The sequence below is a fragment of the Solenopsis invicta genome, chromosome 1 (assembly GCF_016802725.1).
Source record: "Solenopsis invicta isolate M01_SB chromosome 1, UNIL_Sinv_3.0, whole genome shotgun sequence".
Classification (NCBI taxonomy): domain Eukaryota; kingdom Metazoa; phylum Arthropoda; class Insecta; order Hymenoptera; family Formicidae; genus Solenopsis; species Solenopsis invicta.
Genome location: NC_052664.1, coordinates 7,825,719 through 7,842,671, shown reverse-complemented (window position 1 = coordinate 7,842,671; position 16,953 = coordinate 7,825,719). Strand labels below are relative to the sequence as shown.

General features: G+C 31.4%; 1 protein-coding gene across 1 annotated transcript; it reads left to right on the top strand.

Moving 5' to 3' along the window:
* The first annotated feature begins 9,514 nt into the window (after positions 1-9,514).
* On the top strand, positions 9,515-12,947 carry LOC105197630. The gene is made up of 5 exons (XM_011164096.2): positions 9,515-10,460; positions 10,706-10,768; positions 10,909-10,971; positions 11,054-11,167; positions 11,439-12,947. Exons 1-5 carry the CDS (start codon positions 10,380-10,382, stop codon positions 11,823-11,825), a joined length of 708 nt encoding a protein of 235 aa, XP_011162398.1. The 5' UTR covers positions 9,515-10,379; the 3' UTR covers positions 11,826-12,947.
* Positions 12,948-16,953: the final 4,006 nt, after the last annotated feature.

Sequence of the window (16,953 nt, the reverse complement as noted above, 5' to 3'; positions counted from 1 at the left end):
AAATGACAACATTTGGTCAATATTTGGTAAAAATTTGATAGATTGACTTACTACTAGTGATTGAATAGGGGTAACCATGGTTGGGCTGGCCACCAGGGGACAACAATGCTCTCCGCCTTGTCCGTAATAATTTTTTGTATGCTTTTTAAAATAAAAATAAAAAGAGGGAATGCGTAAAAATAGATAATATTTACTCCAGTTCAATGAAAAAGCATCAACTGCTTGTGCTAACGGATCTAGGTGCCAGAATACAAAGTTGCGACATTTATTATTAATTGACGTAACAAACAAATCTATCTCAAAAGGGCCCAAGCGAGCATCAATCTTGTCAAAATATTTCTCCCCTAGGGACCACTCAGTTTCTTCTGACACTACACGTGATTTGGCATCTGCTTCGAAATTCTGAGCCGAGAATATGTATAAAGCGTAAATAAAAATGTTTTTTTTGGGAACACCTGCATTAGATCTTACGAGCTAAATCTGACAAGATAGGAAATTTAACAGACCCCATGCGATTAACATATGAAATGGCAGTGGATTTGTCCACTCTCAAAAGGATCTCGGATCCCTCCGAATGAGAAGCAAAACATCTTAATGCGTAAAAAATTGCTAAAAGTTCTAAATAATTAATGTAATGTTGTTTCTCTTTAGACGACTATAGGCCACGTGTTCGCATTCCATTACATACTGCACCCCATCCAGTTAGCGTCAGTAAATATTTCCGTCCTGAATCGTCCTGGTCCAATATAATTCTGTTGGAGTTTGTTTGTAAAGATTTTAATTTATCATAAAAGATCCTCCCTCAGGGAAGTTGGAAGAAACATTTCTGCTTTAAAGTTATCATTTGATGCCTCTAAAGCTAAGAATTTTTCCTTTTTCAAACGTTTGGTATGCAATAAGCCATACTAAACAACTAGACACACAGCTATTAATGAACCTATAAAGCTTGCTAGAAGCCTGATCTTGCAATGAGTCTTCTTCAGCATGGTCTGAGACATTTTAAGGATACTGTCTCTCTTGTCAGGAGGAATTAAAACTGAAAAATGCTCGGTGTTGAAAATAAAACTTGAAAACCGACATGATCTTGCTGAGATAAGTACGCTCTTTTTGAAATTAATAATAAAACCTAGGGATACTAAGAGTTCCAATGTTATGGTAATATTTTCTACACATTGATTGTATGTGGGTGCGATGAGACAAAAATTATACAAATAAACTATTAATAAGAAACCCTTCTGTTTAAGAGAATATAGAACCGGTTTTAATATTTTTGTGAAGATGTAAGGGGCCGATGCTAGCTTAAACGGAAGTACTTTAAACTGGAAAAACATGTCTCGGAAACAAAACTTTAAGAATTTTCAATCCTCCGAATAGATAGGTACAAGGAGGTATGCATCTTCTAAATCAATAGAAGCCAGGAAATCATTTGGTGAGAGGAGTCATATAACTGATTTCCAATTTTCAAGTTTAAAGTGTGGGGCAATAATAAATTCATTGAGACCCTTGAGGTTAAGTATAAATCTCCAACCTCCTGATGATTTCCTAATGACGAAGGAAGGGGACAGGAATTGATCCTCCAGATCTGTTACTATTTTAATCGCCTTTTTTTTGAGGAGATTAGAAATTTCCTGAGAACAAATCTGTTCCTCCCACTTTGAAAATGGTTTAGAGGCTTAAGTTTGAGAAGGCGAATCTTGATTGAACGGTAGCCTGTAACCCCCAACGGCCTCTAAAACTCTTGAGTCCAACAAAATTTTCCTTTATTGAGAACAGAAAAAGGATAGTCTGCCGGCTCTATTTACCTTCACTTCCTTTATTGTCTCCTTGAGTGAGACTTGAATCGGTATATGGACCGGTGACTGTTGTACGCTGCCCTTGTCCTTTTTGCTGGTCTCGTATTTCTCACAAGGGCACGGGTGTTTTCCGATCTCACGGATGCTATCTGTAGCGGTTGTTTGATTAGTTGCTGAATTTTTCTGGAGATTATTAACGGAGCCTTGATAATATCTTTGGATGATTATTCCATCGATGCCACTTTCTTCATCTGTTCTCCAAATTCAGATCCAAATAGAAGGTCATCCACTGGAATTGTCTCGGCTGTGGCTTTTGCAATCAAATTTAGAGCAGGTGTGATTTGTGCTCTTCTAGTTAATGATAGCCGGTAGAATAAGTCCGCTAAAATTTTGGCAGCCTCGCTGACCTTTGTCACTGCCAGACGAGCCTCAGGGCTCAGGGATTCCTCTGTGCCCGGCCTAAGAAAATTGGAGATGGCCTCATTTAGGGCGCTCAGGGCTATGCCAACTTGATCCTGATTCTTACCGTTGTATTCATCTTTCTTGACCTCATAGAGCTGTTTTTTAATGCCACCTTACATTCTTGGTTAAGAGTAGGGGCCTTGAAAAAAGCTATTGTCTCTGCGGGAGAATATTTTTGTATAAGTGGTTTGCGTTGATCAGCCGACAACCCATTGCGCATTAATTCGCGCCACTTCTGGATGACTAACTCATTCTAGGGTAGTGATTGTTTACCTTCCAAGTCCGAACCGAATAACTGCTTAGTGAGTGATGCTACCTCGTTCTCTGGTGTCGAGAATATTAGCGGGGGATTATCTTCTAAAGTAATCCGTTTAGATGACCTAGACGATGCGCCGCCCCTGGCTTCACTACTTACCTCTGTAGAAAAAAAACTTGATGATGGAGAGAACCAGAAACGAAGAAAGGTTGTGTCGTCATGCCGCCTGTATTATGCAAATACAGATTCAGCAGTATCGTACACACCTGAGAGTATCGGGTCCGCCGATTCAGCTTGTCCTTCAAAGGACGAGACAGATCTCTGAATTATAGATTCTGACTCGTTTCGAGATAGTCCTGAGACACACGAGAGAGAGATTTTGCAGGCGATTGAAAAGGACGACTAGGCGTCTTAACCTCTCTTTGCGTCTTAACCTCTCTTGGCATCAGGACTTTGATTAAACAGGAGATTTTATTCTCCAGTCCTCCAAGACGATCGGAGGATGGTGACCTCCTCCTTTTCCTTGATTCATGGCTCAATTTTCCCATTTCTGAGAACTAAAAAACGACCAAAAAACCAAAATATTATAAGCTAACTTGTTAAGGATACCTGCAACAAGAAAACAATGAGGAGGCGCTCGGGAGGAGCGCATAAGACGTGCGGGAGTACCGAAGCGCGGCGCCAAATTTGAGATATTTCTTGTGAGTTTTAAAAATTTTTTGGGAAACAGCAAATGCAGCGGAACGCTACTACCATTATCTATGCGGACGAAACGTAGCATAATTGATTTTTAATAAAAATTTTTTTATATTTAATTTAATTGTTGTATTATATTGATATATATTTTCTAATTGCATTCTTATTTAAACAAATAACAGAAAAGTTATTCCAGATGTTATTCTACATTTGCAAAATTACTAAAAAAAAATCTATAATTTTATATTTGTTTATATAAATACTGTGCTTTAATTATACATATTTCATTTTCTCGATATTGACCTGATCTATCAATTATATACAAGCATATCAGCATAAAGTATTCAGTCATCATGAGAGATCGGTTCGCAGCGATCACGGAGATCAAGCAACGTTCACCGGAGTCGCGACTTAAATGGGTAACCGCTTGGAAATTTCTATGAAAAAAAAATTCCCAAGATTTTTTTGGCGAAAAATGTTTTTTAAAATGTTACAAAAATATTGTTTTGTTTATTGGAATTATGTAGTGTAATATTATTTATGTGAATATTTTTTTGAAAAATTCATAACATTGTGTTCCTGGAATGTTTCAATGCAATATTTCAAAAAGCGGACATCTTAATGTTGCTGCAATCTTCCAGCAATGTTGCAGCAATGTTTCGCAATCAATATGCAATATTACTATGTTTCAATGAAATCATTCTGCAATGTTCCTGCAATCTCTTTGTGCTGTATGGGACATTTCCTTCTGATCTCAAATAATATCATACATGTATAATATTTTTAAATAGTCTGCATGCACTTTTATTTTTAAAAAATTGTAAAAAATACCAAATTTTCTTATCTGCTTTTTGAAATAATATCGGATATTGTTTACATCAAATAATATTATATATCTGTGTATTTTTAAACATTATATTATATATGTTATATACTTAATTGTGCAAAAATTATAATATATTGTGTCAAAAGCATTTAAATAATTGTATTCTTGATTTTGTTTCGCGTAGTAATATATGCATTTACCTTTTTTATTCGTAAAGTTTCTTAGCATTTTTATTTAAATCATTAACTTTTTTAGTGCTGCCCCAGCAATTACAGTTGCTTTTTTCAATTTGTACAATATTCGTCATTGATTTGCTTCTTTTAATCTTATAGCGGAGAGTATCTGAAATATGAATATATTGTAAACTAATAATTTATTTATTTGATAACATTATTACAATAAATATTTATATTAAGGGATGCGGGGCATAATGATGCGGGGTATAATGGGGCATAGTGGATAACTTTTCACAGAGATGCTACTATGAAATGTTATGCAATAACTACTGTTAGATGTATCTTCCCAGCAAACACAGTTACATAACAGCAATGTTAATAAAATAAAATCGAAAGTAACACGCAATATAACATGCGCGTTACATGTAATGTCCATGTTAGTTGTAATTTCCCACTCATAAGAAAAATAACAGTTACATAACAGTTGTATCATATTTGTTATACAGCCCTGCCGAAAATGTACGATTAAAACCGATAAAAAAAAAAGTAATCCGAATCGATCGGGATTTCTGCACCGAAAATATAGTATTAAAACCGATTGAAAATAAAAACCTAATCGAAACTCAGATAGATTTATTAAAACAGAATACATTAATGTAAATGTAATAAATGCTTAATTTACAAAAAACATTTCTTGTATCTTTTTCGTTAACAAGGATTATAAAAAAAGATTAAATTTGAATTAAACATTTCATTTAAGTACAAAATTAAATAACAATACAAATTGTTATTTACACATAAAAATATAAAATTTTTATGGAACAGCGTTCCACACATACACATCATATTTGAAAAAAGTGAGAGCGAGTATTCGTCTCGAGTTTAATAAGCAGCTCCTAAAAGTCTCACTGAAGTATGAGCTGGGGAGTCAGCCGCCGTGACGCCTAGATATAACGCATGTGGCCGCACTCGACTCACGAGAAAATCTCCAACGGCGTGGCCACCTAGTGGTGGCGCCAGAACTCACTTGTTAAATCCATTTTAATTCAAAATTACAGAATTTCATAAATTATAATTAAATCAAATTTTAATGCAATGTGACATGTTGAGACGCTAACAATTCTTATGTACCATTTTTAAATAGATATTTTGATGACAATACTATAAATCACGTTAACAAATTTGTAAAATTGTCCGAAAGCTATGTTTTTCTTTGGCAATTAATAATTCTTGACAACCGTCAAGAAAAAAATAGTTTCCGAACAATTTTACAAATTAGTAAAAATGATGTACAATGTTATTTTATCAAAATAGCTTTTTATTTAAAAAATAGCACGCAAGAATTTTTAGCATTCATTTCTGGCCTTTCAGCATATCATTTCTCGCTACTAATGTCAAGATTTTGAAACGTGGTCGCTGAGAGTATTTAAGAGTCTTAATGCAAATGAATTAAAATTTTAAAAAATTTATATATTATTCATTACACTTAAATAATTCACGAAAGCGATATTAAAATCAATTACGATTCGTATATAATTAAAACCGATTACCTTTTAATCCGCTCGTGGATTGAATCGATTAAAACAGATTAAAATCAATTAAAAAGGATTCCGTTTTAATCGGTTTTAATCGCACATTTTTGGCAGGGAGGAGTATTAATAATTCAGTTTTATAACAGTTATATTATTAAGATAAAATGTTTGTTATATAAACCTAATAAACGGCAGTTTGATATGACTGTTATAAGTTATTGTGTTGTAATATCAACAATTCAATTTTACATAACTACAATATTACTGGAATGTAAAAATTCGTTATATAACGTGACACACACAAGTTATATAACTATTATTTACTGTGTTTGCTGGGTTACCATATGCTGTTTCCAGTTTTTATATTATTTTTAGCTTAAAGTTGTTAGAAATTGTTTAATATATTTGTTGTGCTCTCCGCAACTGAATTCGAATTTCTGAGAACATTTACGTAAGGTAAGCAGTAATAAAATTTAATTTTTTATTACCGTAAGTACATTTATGTTACTAAATGATCTTTTTTTGTCACCTTTATAAAATATTTATGCAAATACATTTATTATTTGTGATATTTTATATTATGAAAGTAAATTTATACATTTTGAGGAATAATGGGGCACTAGAACACTGGGCAAAATGGTGCATAGATGCGCCGTAATACTATTACGCCGCGTGCAGTAGCCGCTGTGACAGAAGGCAATTATAAAGGTTGGTAATTGTTCAGAAGAGCTACCTCAACACCGATTTTAATAAGATTAGGCTGAATTTTTGCATAAAACGAAAGAATATGGCAGAAATAAGCGTTGGTCTACCCTGCGAAGCAAAATATTGATCATTAAAGTTGACGATTATTTATAGGTTAGAAAACCTGTCATACTAACGAGTTAATAAATTTATTAAAATTGGTGCTTGGTAGCTTTTCTGAATTGCCGTTAAAAATAACATTGAAATAGTAATGTGATTTCTGCTATATTAACTGATAACATGTAATGTTGTAATACTAATATTTCTGTAGATGGTTCGAAACTATGTACGGAAAATAAGAGGCAAATATGGGATAAACGATCACTAGATGAGGCTGTATCTGCAGTTAAAAGAAAAATGAGCCCTCGTAAAGCGTCTATTGCATTTAAAGTGCCCAAAACGACTTTAGAATGCTAGAATGCTAAGAAAATGAAGGACAGTTGTGACATAACAGTAAAATTTGTGAAAATAAGCGCTTTTAAAAAAGTTTTCACAAAAGAACAAGAAAATGAGCTCCGTGAACACATGATAAACATGAAACAAAGATTTTTTTGCTTATCTTCTACAGAAAGCCAGTCACTAGCTTTTCAACTAGCCAAAAAGAATGGCTTGAGTCATCCTTTCAACAAAGAAACTCAATTGACTGGTGTAGATTGGCTAAAGGGATTTTTGCAGAGACATCCAAAAATTTCTATTAGAAAACTTGAAGCATCATCTACTGCTAGGGCCATGGGTTTCAATAAAGTTTTAGTTGGAAAATATTTTGAACTATTAAGCAATATCGTTGAAACAACAAATATAACGGCAGATAAAGTATTTAATGTTGATGAGACTGGTATAACAGTCAAAGCAGGGGGTCAATCATGAAACTTTTTCCCTAGGGCGGAAACGTGAAAAGTGAAAATCTTTACCATTGAAGTTAATGAAGAAATTTTTCACTTTTCACGTTTCCGCCTTAAGGAAAAAGTTTCATGATTGACTCCCTGCATTCTCAATATTGGCTCAGAAAGGTCGTTGACATGTAAATAGTAAGCATACTAAAGTTAATAACATTTAATATTTAATTTAATTAATATAATTTAAATAACGTTTAACATAATTATAATGCTTAATATAATTTAAATAACGCTTTATAAAAAACAGTGATCTTTTTAGTTACTTTTCCACAATAAAACTTGTCTTATAGTCGATATTAAATTGTTTGGTGTAACATCAAATTAATCTATTTATTTTTAATATGTGTTAAACTTATTTACACATATTATTAAAATTAAGTTGGAACTGTAACATCTGCTGAAAGAGGGGAAACAGTCACAGCGTAGTTTGAATATCTGCTACAGGAAATTATATGCCTCCTATGTTGATATTTCCAAGGAAACGAATGCAACAGGAGTTTCAAACTTGTTTACCCTCAGGATCATGGGCTGAAGTTCATCCTTCTGGCTGGATAACTAAAGATCTTTTCTTATCTTGGTTCAAGAAATTTATAAATTTTGCAAAACCTTCGAAGACATCTCCTGTGCTGCTCCTCTTCGACGGACATGTTAGCCATGTTAAAAACCTTGATTTAATTGATGTAATTAGAGAAAACGTTGTTATATTATTGTATTTTCCATCACATTGTTTCCATCGTCTTCAGCCTTTAGAAGTATCTTTTTTTAAACCACTTATGTTAGTAAATATTACAAATATGCAGTAAGGAAATGGCTGCGAAGCAATCCTGGACGAATAGTTACGCTTTTTCAAATAGAAACTTTATTTGATAAAGCATTTATTCAATCTGCAAGCATATTAACGGCAATAAATGGATTTAAAAAATAAATGGATTTAAAATGGTTGCTTGGCCAGTTGATATAAATATATTTACTGAAGCAATTTTTTACCAGCGGATCTACTGACATTGCTCTTTCAGAAAATGAACAAAATGAGAATTGTATCTAGTATGTAACAGAAGGAAATAGAATATCAATCACAATGTGCAAAATCATAATTCAACCAGAACTGATAGATCAACCAGGAACATCTACAGATAAATTAATATATCAACCAGAAATATTTACAGATAAATCGATAGATCAACCAGGAACATCTACAAATAAACCAATAAATCAACCAGAAATATTTACAGATAAACCGATAGATCAACCAGGAACATCTACAGATTGCAATGCTTTTATGTTTACTATATCACCAAATATTCTTCAGCCTTTGCCAAAAGTTACTCAAGGTAAAAAACGTGTCAGTCGAGGAAACAGTAGAAGAAAATTCGCTATTTTAACATAGTTGCTATACAAGGCGCAACTGAACGCTGCTGAAATAAAAAGTAAGAAGAATTTTTCTTCAACACAATTAAACCTTTCTTGGCTTTTTTAAATATTTTTCTAATATTTTAAAATTTACAGAAAATATGTCAAAGAAAAGAATGTGGAAAAAAACTTTAACAAGAAAAGAAACTGATGAAAAAAAGAAAGTATGTAAGATGGAAAATAAATCCAGCAATACTTGTACATCTTTTAGACAAAGTAAATCCAGCAATACATCTTTTGACGACGTTGAATGTCTTTATTGTAAGGAGTTATACTCAAAGTCAATTAAAGGATTAACTGTTCCGTATGTTTAAAACGGGCTCACAACTCATGTGTAGAGTTGGTAAAACTGACGTAGGAGTTGATAAAACTGACGAAATTCGCATTTGTCCGTTGTATTCTTAAAATGTTTTATTTTTCCTGTTTATTATATTCTTTTTCATTTATTTTCTGTGCAATGTATAAATATATACGTTACTTTTTGCGTTAAATATTATTTTAAATATAATCACAGATGTTACACAATTTTATTTATAATAACAGAAATATTGTATTATAAAAAAGTATTATTAATAAAAAATTATTATTAATTGGAAGTCCAATAATATATTCCTACTTATATTAAGTGTTGTAAGTTACTTTTAAGAAATTTGGAACATTATTTTGAAAAATAAGTAAGTTTTATGAGATGTCCCATTATATCCCGCATAACGGGGCATAATGGAATTTTGCACGTTTTTAATAAAACAATAATTTTATCCTTTTAATCTATTCTTTTGCAGTAAACCTTATTTTTTCTTAAAATAGACATTCCAAAAAATATTTTAGTAAAAAATCAATGTGATTTATTTACTTTTAATATGTTTAAAACTAGTTTAAGATAACTATGCCCGTTATGCCTCGGGTTCCCCTATGTGATCGACTCTCTGGTGTTGTTTGTGCTCTGGGTGGATGGGCGTGCAGTGCTGCTGAATCTGCGGAAGATGCTTTATCTGTGATTTTTGTATAAATAATTAAAAAAGTTATTTCTGTAAAATATGTTCTTCTTCAAAATAATAAAACGAGTTTTCTATATGTATAAAGTTTTATTTTTTTTTAATAGCCTAATACTCTACTTTATGATGTGTATATGGTTGTACGGAGTTGCCTCAACCCTTGGGGTAATCTCGTGAAATGTAGTAATATAACCTGAAGCAAGAAATGAAGTATTAGTAGAGAAAATGATAGTAAAAGAATTAAACAAAGTATTAATTCTTTTAATAAAGAGATAATTTTATTCGCCATTAAGGGGGAAATAAGCAATCTGGCTCAAGTGTATATACGTTATTACTCCGGTTTCCCCTACTATTAATGTTCTTTACTGGCAGCAATTTCGGAACATAGCTGTATTATTTGAGTTTGTTGCAAGAACTCGATTAATGTTGGTTATCTTCGTCTAACTTCAGTTGGATCTAGAATTTTTGACAGATTATTATGTGTGGAGTAAGACAAATTTTTAATTTGTAATGTTTCTTGATGTCTTAAAATATTTAAATAATATTTAAGTTAAGTATTTGTTCGAAATAGCTTGATCAGGATTTGCAAGATAATGTATCTTATATACCGCTTTTTTACTAATGTAATCTTTACTATGATAAATGCGACTATTGTGTTATATATATGTCAACGTGTAAGTGTCAACTATTTTTATGTATTTTAAATGTATTTTTTTGTATAAAGATTTTAACGTTTACATGAGAATATTACACACACACGTGCGCGCGCGCGCGCACTTGTTTTTTTATTAGAGAATACTAAACTGTATATGTAAACGTCGCAGAAAAATAGCGTACATATATATTTTATATTATTATATGTAACTGTCATTTACTTCTTAAATATTCGGATATACATAGACGTAATAAAATATTTCAGTTCTTCCGTGTGATGAGAGCGCATTATCAGATTATAGCCGAAGCTGAGAGATTTAATTCAATTGTAATGCATTTTCTATGCAAAAGCTATCGATATCAAGTTTTTCTTAATCTTTTTAAATGCATACTATATTTTAAAATATTTATTTTGTATGAAATTAACAACAGTGATATAATTCAAGTAATACATCGTTATTTAATTAGATTTTTGAGTCACGTGCAAGCCTCAATTACATCAGCTCGAAGATATCTGAAGGAATGGATCAGGTACTTTAATTAAATTATCTTCACAGTTAAAACATAATACAATACATTATTTTTTAATAATCTTTAATGAAATTACTTGTAGATGAAAGAGGACATTGCCAGAGAATTGTCCATTACCGATCGTTTAACAAAGCTTAGTTCGAAAGTAGGTCTGTTGCTGCATCGTTATTCCGAATTGGAAGAAGGATTGATTGAGGTACAATTATATAAACGATAAAAAAACTTAATGACTAAGCTTTTACTTTATTTTTAATTTAAGAAATAAAGTAAACTTTAATTTAGTAAACTTTGAATAACTTGGCAATGAATAATTTCGCAATAAAGTAATGTTATCCCTAACTTGCACATTCGGTAAATCTGGATATTTTTTCAATTACATATTTTTAATATTTATTCTTTATTCATTTGAAAAACCCATAAGCTTAAATTGGCTTATGAAATAATTAAAAACATTATTTTCTGATCAGCTGGTAAGAATGAACTATAATACAAAGAGCGTGCGAATTGAGACACCGTCTGATATCAATGAGGAAGTTAAGTGCATCCTTGCGACGACAAAGAAAAGACAATCGCAGCAGCAGCAGTTAGACCGTCCGCGAACGCCGAGAAAGTTGCGAATATCGACCAACATTTCCACGGGAGTTAAAGAATCTCAACCATATAATTCCTTTGTGAATTCGAAGTTCCCTACGTCGCAATCATACGATACTGATGTTTCAAACGTAACGACGCCTGAGAAACATGAAAGACTACGTACGCCTGCATATCCGGAAGTCCAGCTATTGAATGATTTGAGACCAGCAGCTGATGCAAAGCAGATTGGCTTTCGACCATCCTGGAAATGTGAGACTTAAAATCACAATCGGTTAAATTTGTTTTCATAATTCTTTTTGTTTTTTTTTTGTAATTGTCTTTATTTGTAAAAATACAGAGAAAATTGCGACTAAAATAAATGGATACAATGTTTTCAATGTTGTTGTGCAGTATTATTTTTGTACAATAAAGATATACTGCAGGCCAAAAGTTTGGAAACGCTTGCGATCGTTTTGCTTATCATAAGAAAGTTTAATTTTGGCGATACAAAATTGTAGAGAAATTTCCAAACACGCATTTTAAAGAGCAAAGATAGTTTTTAATTTGTATTTTAATTTTGTCTGTATAACATTTTGTTTCTATATTACACTAAATTACATAAAATAAAAATTGGTACTTTTTTCAATGTATTAAGCAAATCAATAACAAATTGTTGTTATCAAATTTGCAAGAGATTAGTGACAAACTCGGTAATATCTGTGTTTGAAATTAGGCCTGTATTTTGTAAATAGAATCTACTAATAAATAATCATTCAATCTCAACAACTTACAATATTAAAAATAATAATAGATAACTGAGCGTCTAACAAAGGGAGTTCTCGAGATGTTCACCGATTTTAATAATTATTTTATTTTATTTAATAATAATTTTATGGATATGTATTATTCACTCACACCTTTACAGTAGTAAAGCCGTTTGTAGCGAAACTTAGGCATTCTCGAGAAAATGACAATTAAATATTTCCAGCATCTAGTACCGTTACAGAAGAACGATTGTCGAATAAGCGACGTAGAGTAGGACGTTAAGACGTCGACAGTTGACGATTTTAAGAATGTCAAAATAAATGTTTTAATAAATCGTTATATCTACAACGATCTTCGAGTAAAACGGTATGTTATTGTCCTTTTTTTGGTCTATGGCGTTTTTCACTGAGAAAACTAGTGCGCACTGAGTGTGCACTAGCCGCTGGCAATTGGACATTTTGGTTCGCGTGATGACCGTGCCAACAAAAATGCCCAATTACCTGCAGCGAGTGCACATTCAATGTGCACTAGTTTTTCCAGTGAAAAACGCTACTAGACGTTACGACACTCGATTGTTTACAAAACTCCTTGTTTAAAATTTAAAACGTAAGAATTAAAGATTTATAAAATAAAAACAATAAATATATTTACAATAAAAATTTACAGTGACTGTTTTACAATTAGTTTACAGCTTTTAGGGTGATACTTATAGTAAAAACAATTAAAACACAAAAGTTCATTGCACCATGAACATAAAATCATTGACATTTCATTGAAAACTTATTGCAAATATATTTTTTTGTGTTCATAAAAAATTTTAATTTAATTAATAATAAAAAGCATTTTTATATTCCTTGATTTTTAAAATAACATTTTATAATAAATAATTAAAAAAGGTTTAAAAATTATATATACCAATTTAAAAATATAAGATTTTAAAAAAAAAGTCACCCGCGCGGATCGAACCTAAATCCTCAAGCGTACTAGTCGATGTCCTAAAGTCCTACTCTACGTTGCTTCCCATACAGCACAGAGAGATTGAAGGAACATTGCAGAATGATTTCATTGAAACATTGTAACATTGCATATTGATTGCTGCAACATTGCCGGAAGATTGCAGCAACATTAAGATGTCCGCTTTTTGAAATATTGCATTAAAACATCCCAGCAACATTGCAATGATATGAATTTTTCCAAAATATTCACATAAATATTATTACATCACATAATTCCAATAAACAAAACAATATTTTTACAATATTTTAAGAAACATTTTTTGCAAAAAAAATCTCGGGAATTTTTGTTCGGAAATTTCTAAGTGGTCACCCATCCAAATCGCGACTCCGGTGAACATTACTTGACCTCCGTGATTGCTGCGAACTGATCCCTCATGATGACTTGTGAACACTTTATGCTGATATGTGTATATGTTACTGTAAAAGCCCGAATTATGGTAAATCCTAAGATTTTCCAGTAAAACCTAAGATTTACCAACTCTTAATAGTAAAAGTCCGAACAGTTCTGTGATCATCGTTCATTTTGAACTTTTACCACCATTCACTTGGTAAATTTTAGGATTTACTTCAAAGGCACGATAAATGTTGAAAAAGACATGTCATAACGTGTTCGGCGCATTGTCTCGTACTCGTGGGCAGTCTGCAGTCCCCCGCTACTCGTACCAAAATAAAGGATTTAACTGATTAGTAATATAAATGATTAATAATTACTCTCATATAATACATAAAAATATGTAAGGTTTTGACTGATAGTTAATTGAAATAAATGATTAAAAAGTACTCATTGTTTTTCCAAAACCAACATTTACCATCCGTTACTAATAAAACCTAGCATGTTCTAAATTCTAATGATAAAACCTGAAAAATATTGTCTCTTTTTTATAAATCCTTACATTTACCAACTCCTGTCGGTAAATCCTAAGATTTACCAAGTGAATGGAAGTAAAAGTTTGAAATGAACGATGATCACAGAACTGTTCGGACTTTTACCATTAAGAGTTGGTAAATCTTAGGTTTTACTGGAAAATCTTAGGATTTACCGTAGTTCGGGCTTTTACAGTAACATATATAACTGGTAGATCAGATCAATATACGTTATCGAAAAAAAATATGTATAATTAAAGCATGGTATTTATATAAACAAATATAAAATTATAGTTTTTTTTTACTAATTTTGCAAATGCAGAATAGTAATCTGGAATAACTTTTCTGTTATTTGTTTAAATAAGAATGCAATTAGAAAATATATATATTAACATAATACAATAATTAAATTATAAATATGAAAAAATTTTTATTAAAAAAACAATTAAAAACTATTGTTTGTTCATTGGAATGTAGATCGAGGTTTCTTCATAAGTGGACCTATTTTGTCTATTGATATGAATATTCATGTTTCTCAACAATATTATGATGCACACAGCACCACGAGACCGCATGCCTTTTTCTAGTTCTAGACGTCTTAGAGTCAACATTTGAAGGATGTCTGCAGACGTCTATGCAAAGTCGATTTGCAGTTAACTTTGAAAGCCTGACTTGGATGAGTCGACTTACAGTCGATATATAGACAGTTGTACCTCTTAGGGAATGTAGAGATTTAGCGGAAAATTTAGTAACGTCGCCCGACCTTAGTTTGCTAAATGTGGATGAATAATTATGGATAAGTTAAATTAATATATATTAATATATTATTATACGCGAATATTCTGCTTTGGCTCTTTATTGCCAATACTTTATTAAAAAATTAATATTACTGGCATATGCCATGAGATGTTGCAGGCATATTATTAGTTTATGTTTCTCCATGCAAAGTCTCCGTAATATTACATTGCAATCTGTAACATTGCAACATTGCTGCAATGTTGCTGCAATTTTCTGTGTTGTATGGGTTATTCGACAATCGTTTTTCTGTAACAGTACTAATAAATGCTGGAAATATTTAATTGTTATTTACTCGAGAATGCTTAAGTAAACAAACGGTTTTACTACTGTAAAGGTGTGAGTGAATACTACACACCAATAAAATTTTATTAAAATCGGTGATAAACATCTCGAGAACTCCCTTTGTAAGTTAAGCTAGTTAATAATGCTAACAATATTATTCATTTATTTATTATTTTGACATTCAAATTTACAAATTTTTATCTACGTTTCGACTCCTGTATTGAGTCATTTTCAGTGCTATTTTTGTATACATAAATAATTTTATGTTCATGTGGTTATAATGTCCGGATCTTATGAGTCTATAGGAGAATCTACTAATATGTAACGTAACAGTAGATTATCGATAATAACTGCGTAAGGCCTGCTGACATAATCTATTGAGAGATTGGAGACAGAAATCGAACTGTGCATCGTAATCTCTGGCGACAGAAAGATAGCAGAAACCGTGTAGAATTTACATCCACTCATACAATACTGAAGCTTCTAATAAGATCTCAGAAACATTGCAATATTGCAAGTTACAATGTAATATTGCAGAGACGTTTCAAAGATGTTGCGATAATATGAAAGAAAATTATCCACTTCTATTCTTTTTTTTTAAGCTAATGCTTAGAGTAATCTGAATCTCCCGGTCTAATTTATTGACTCAGTTTCGAATTCATAAACGTTTCTTAGATCTCAGATCTCAAATCTGTCTTTGTCTTGCTTGCTACGTTACCATCCGCAAAACAAAGACAGATTTAAGATCTGAGAACCGTCTATGAATTCCGACCTCATTATCGATTGTCAGTAATCGATCTGATGCATAGTGCTTGTGCACGACTTAAGGTAAATGTAAGGAATTACGCTACTGATCCGTATGACGTTAGGTAATTTGTTTTGTGTGTTTTGTAATAAATTAAAAGTATCTAAATATTATCGAAAAGCAGTCGTCAAAGTCTATCAAATATGGCTCCGTCAAAATAAGTAAATGCATATAATGTAATTTTTCGTGAAAAGAGTTCTCAAAAACCCATGTCGAGAATCCGTTACTTTTAACTGTCAATGGCTAAATTCATTTTTAAATTGTTACTACAATAATATGTAACTTGTAAAATGATAAAATCAAATAATTTTTAATTGTAATACAAAGTGTTTTGCACAATTAATATATTTAAAAAACAATAAAATAGTAAAATATCGTTTGGTTTTTGTAAAATATAATAGGAGTGACCAATACAGATAGGGTAACGTAATTTAGTTCATATTAATGGGGTTAATTGGAACAATCTAAAATAATGATGGAAATATTTCAGAACATTTGCAGTTTATACTTAAATTCTTTTATGCATAAAAGTATTTTTGTTTATTTTTAACCTTTGTATACATTTTTGCAATTTGAAATATAAATCTTAGATAAAATTTACAGTTTTACTTAACATCACGTTATTTTTTTTCAAATAACCTATCAAAAATTAATTTTTGAAACGGTGTAATTGCGTATAATTTTATTTACTTTATGGCTCTTTGATTTTTTTCTTTTTTCTGATATACTAAACATCTACTGTGATTTAGTTTCAGTACAATAAACTTGTTTGTATTTCTGCAATTGTCTATATACTTATTACCTTGTCTGATTCAACAAGTTATGAAAGAAAATACGCAATTAAAACAATAAATATTTTGGAGAATTTGTATTGTATAA

Coding starts and splice junctions, on each gene's coding strand:
- LOC105197630 (XM_011164096.2), top strand. CDS start 10,380: ATGTATCTTATATACCGCTTTTTTACTAATGTAATCTTTACTATGATA. Junction 10,972..11,053: donor TATCTGAAGGAATGGATCAG/GTACTTTAATTA, acceptor AATTACTTGTAG/ATGAAAGAGGACATTGCCAG. Junction 11,168..11,438: donor TGGAAGAAGGATTGATTGAG/GTACAATTATAT, acceptor TTTTCTGATCAG/CTGGTAAGAATGAACTATAA.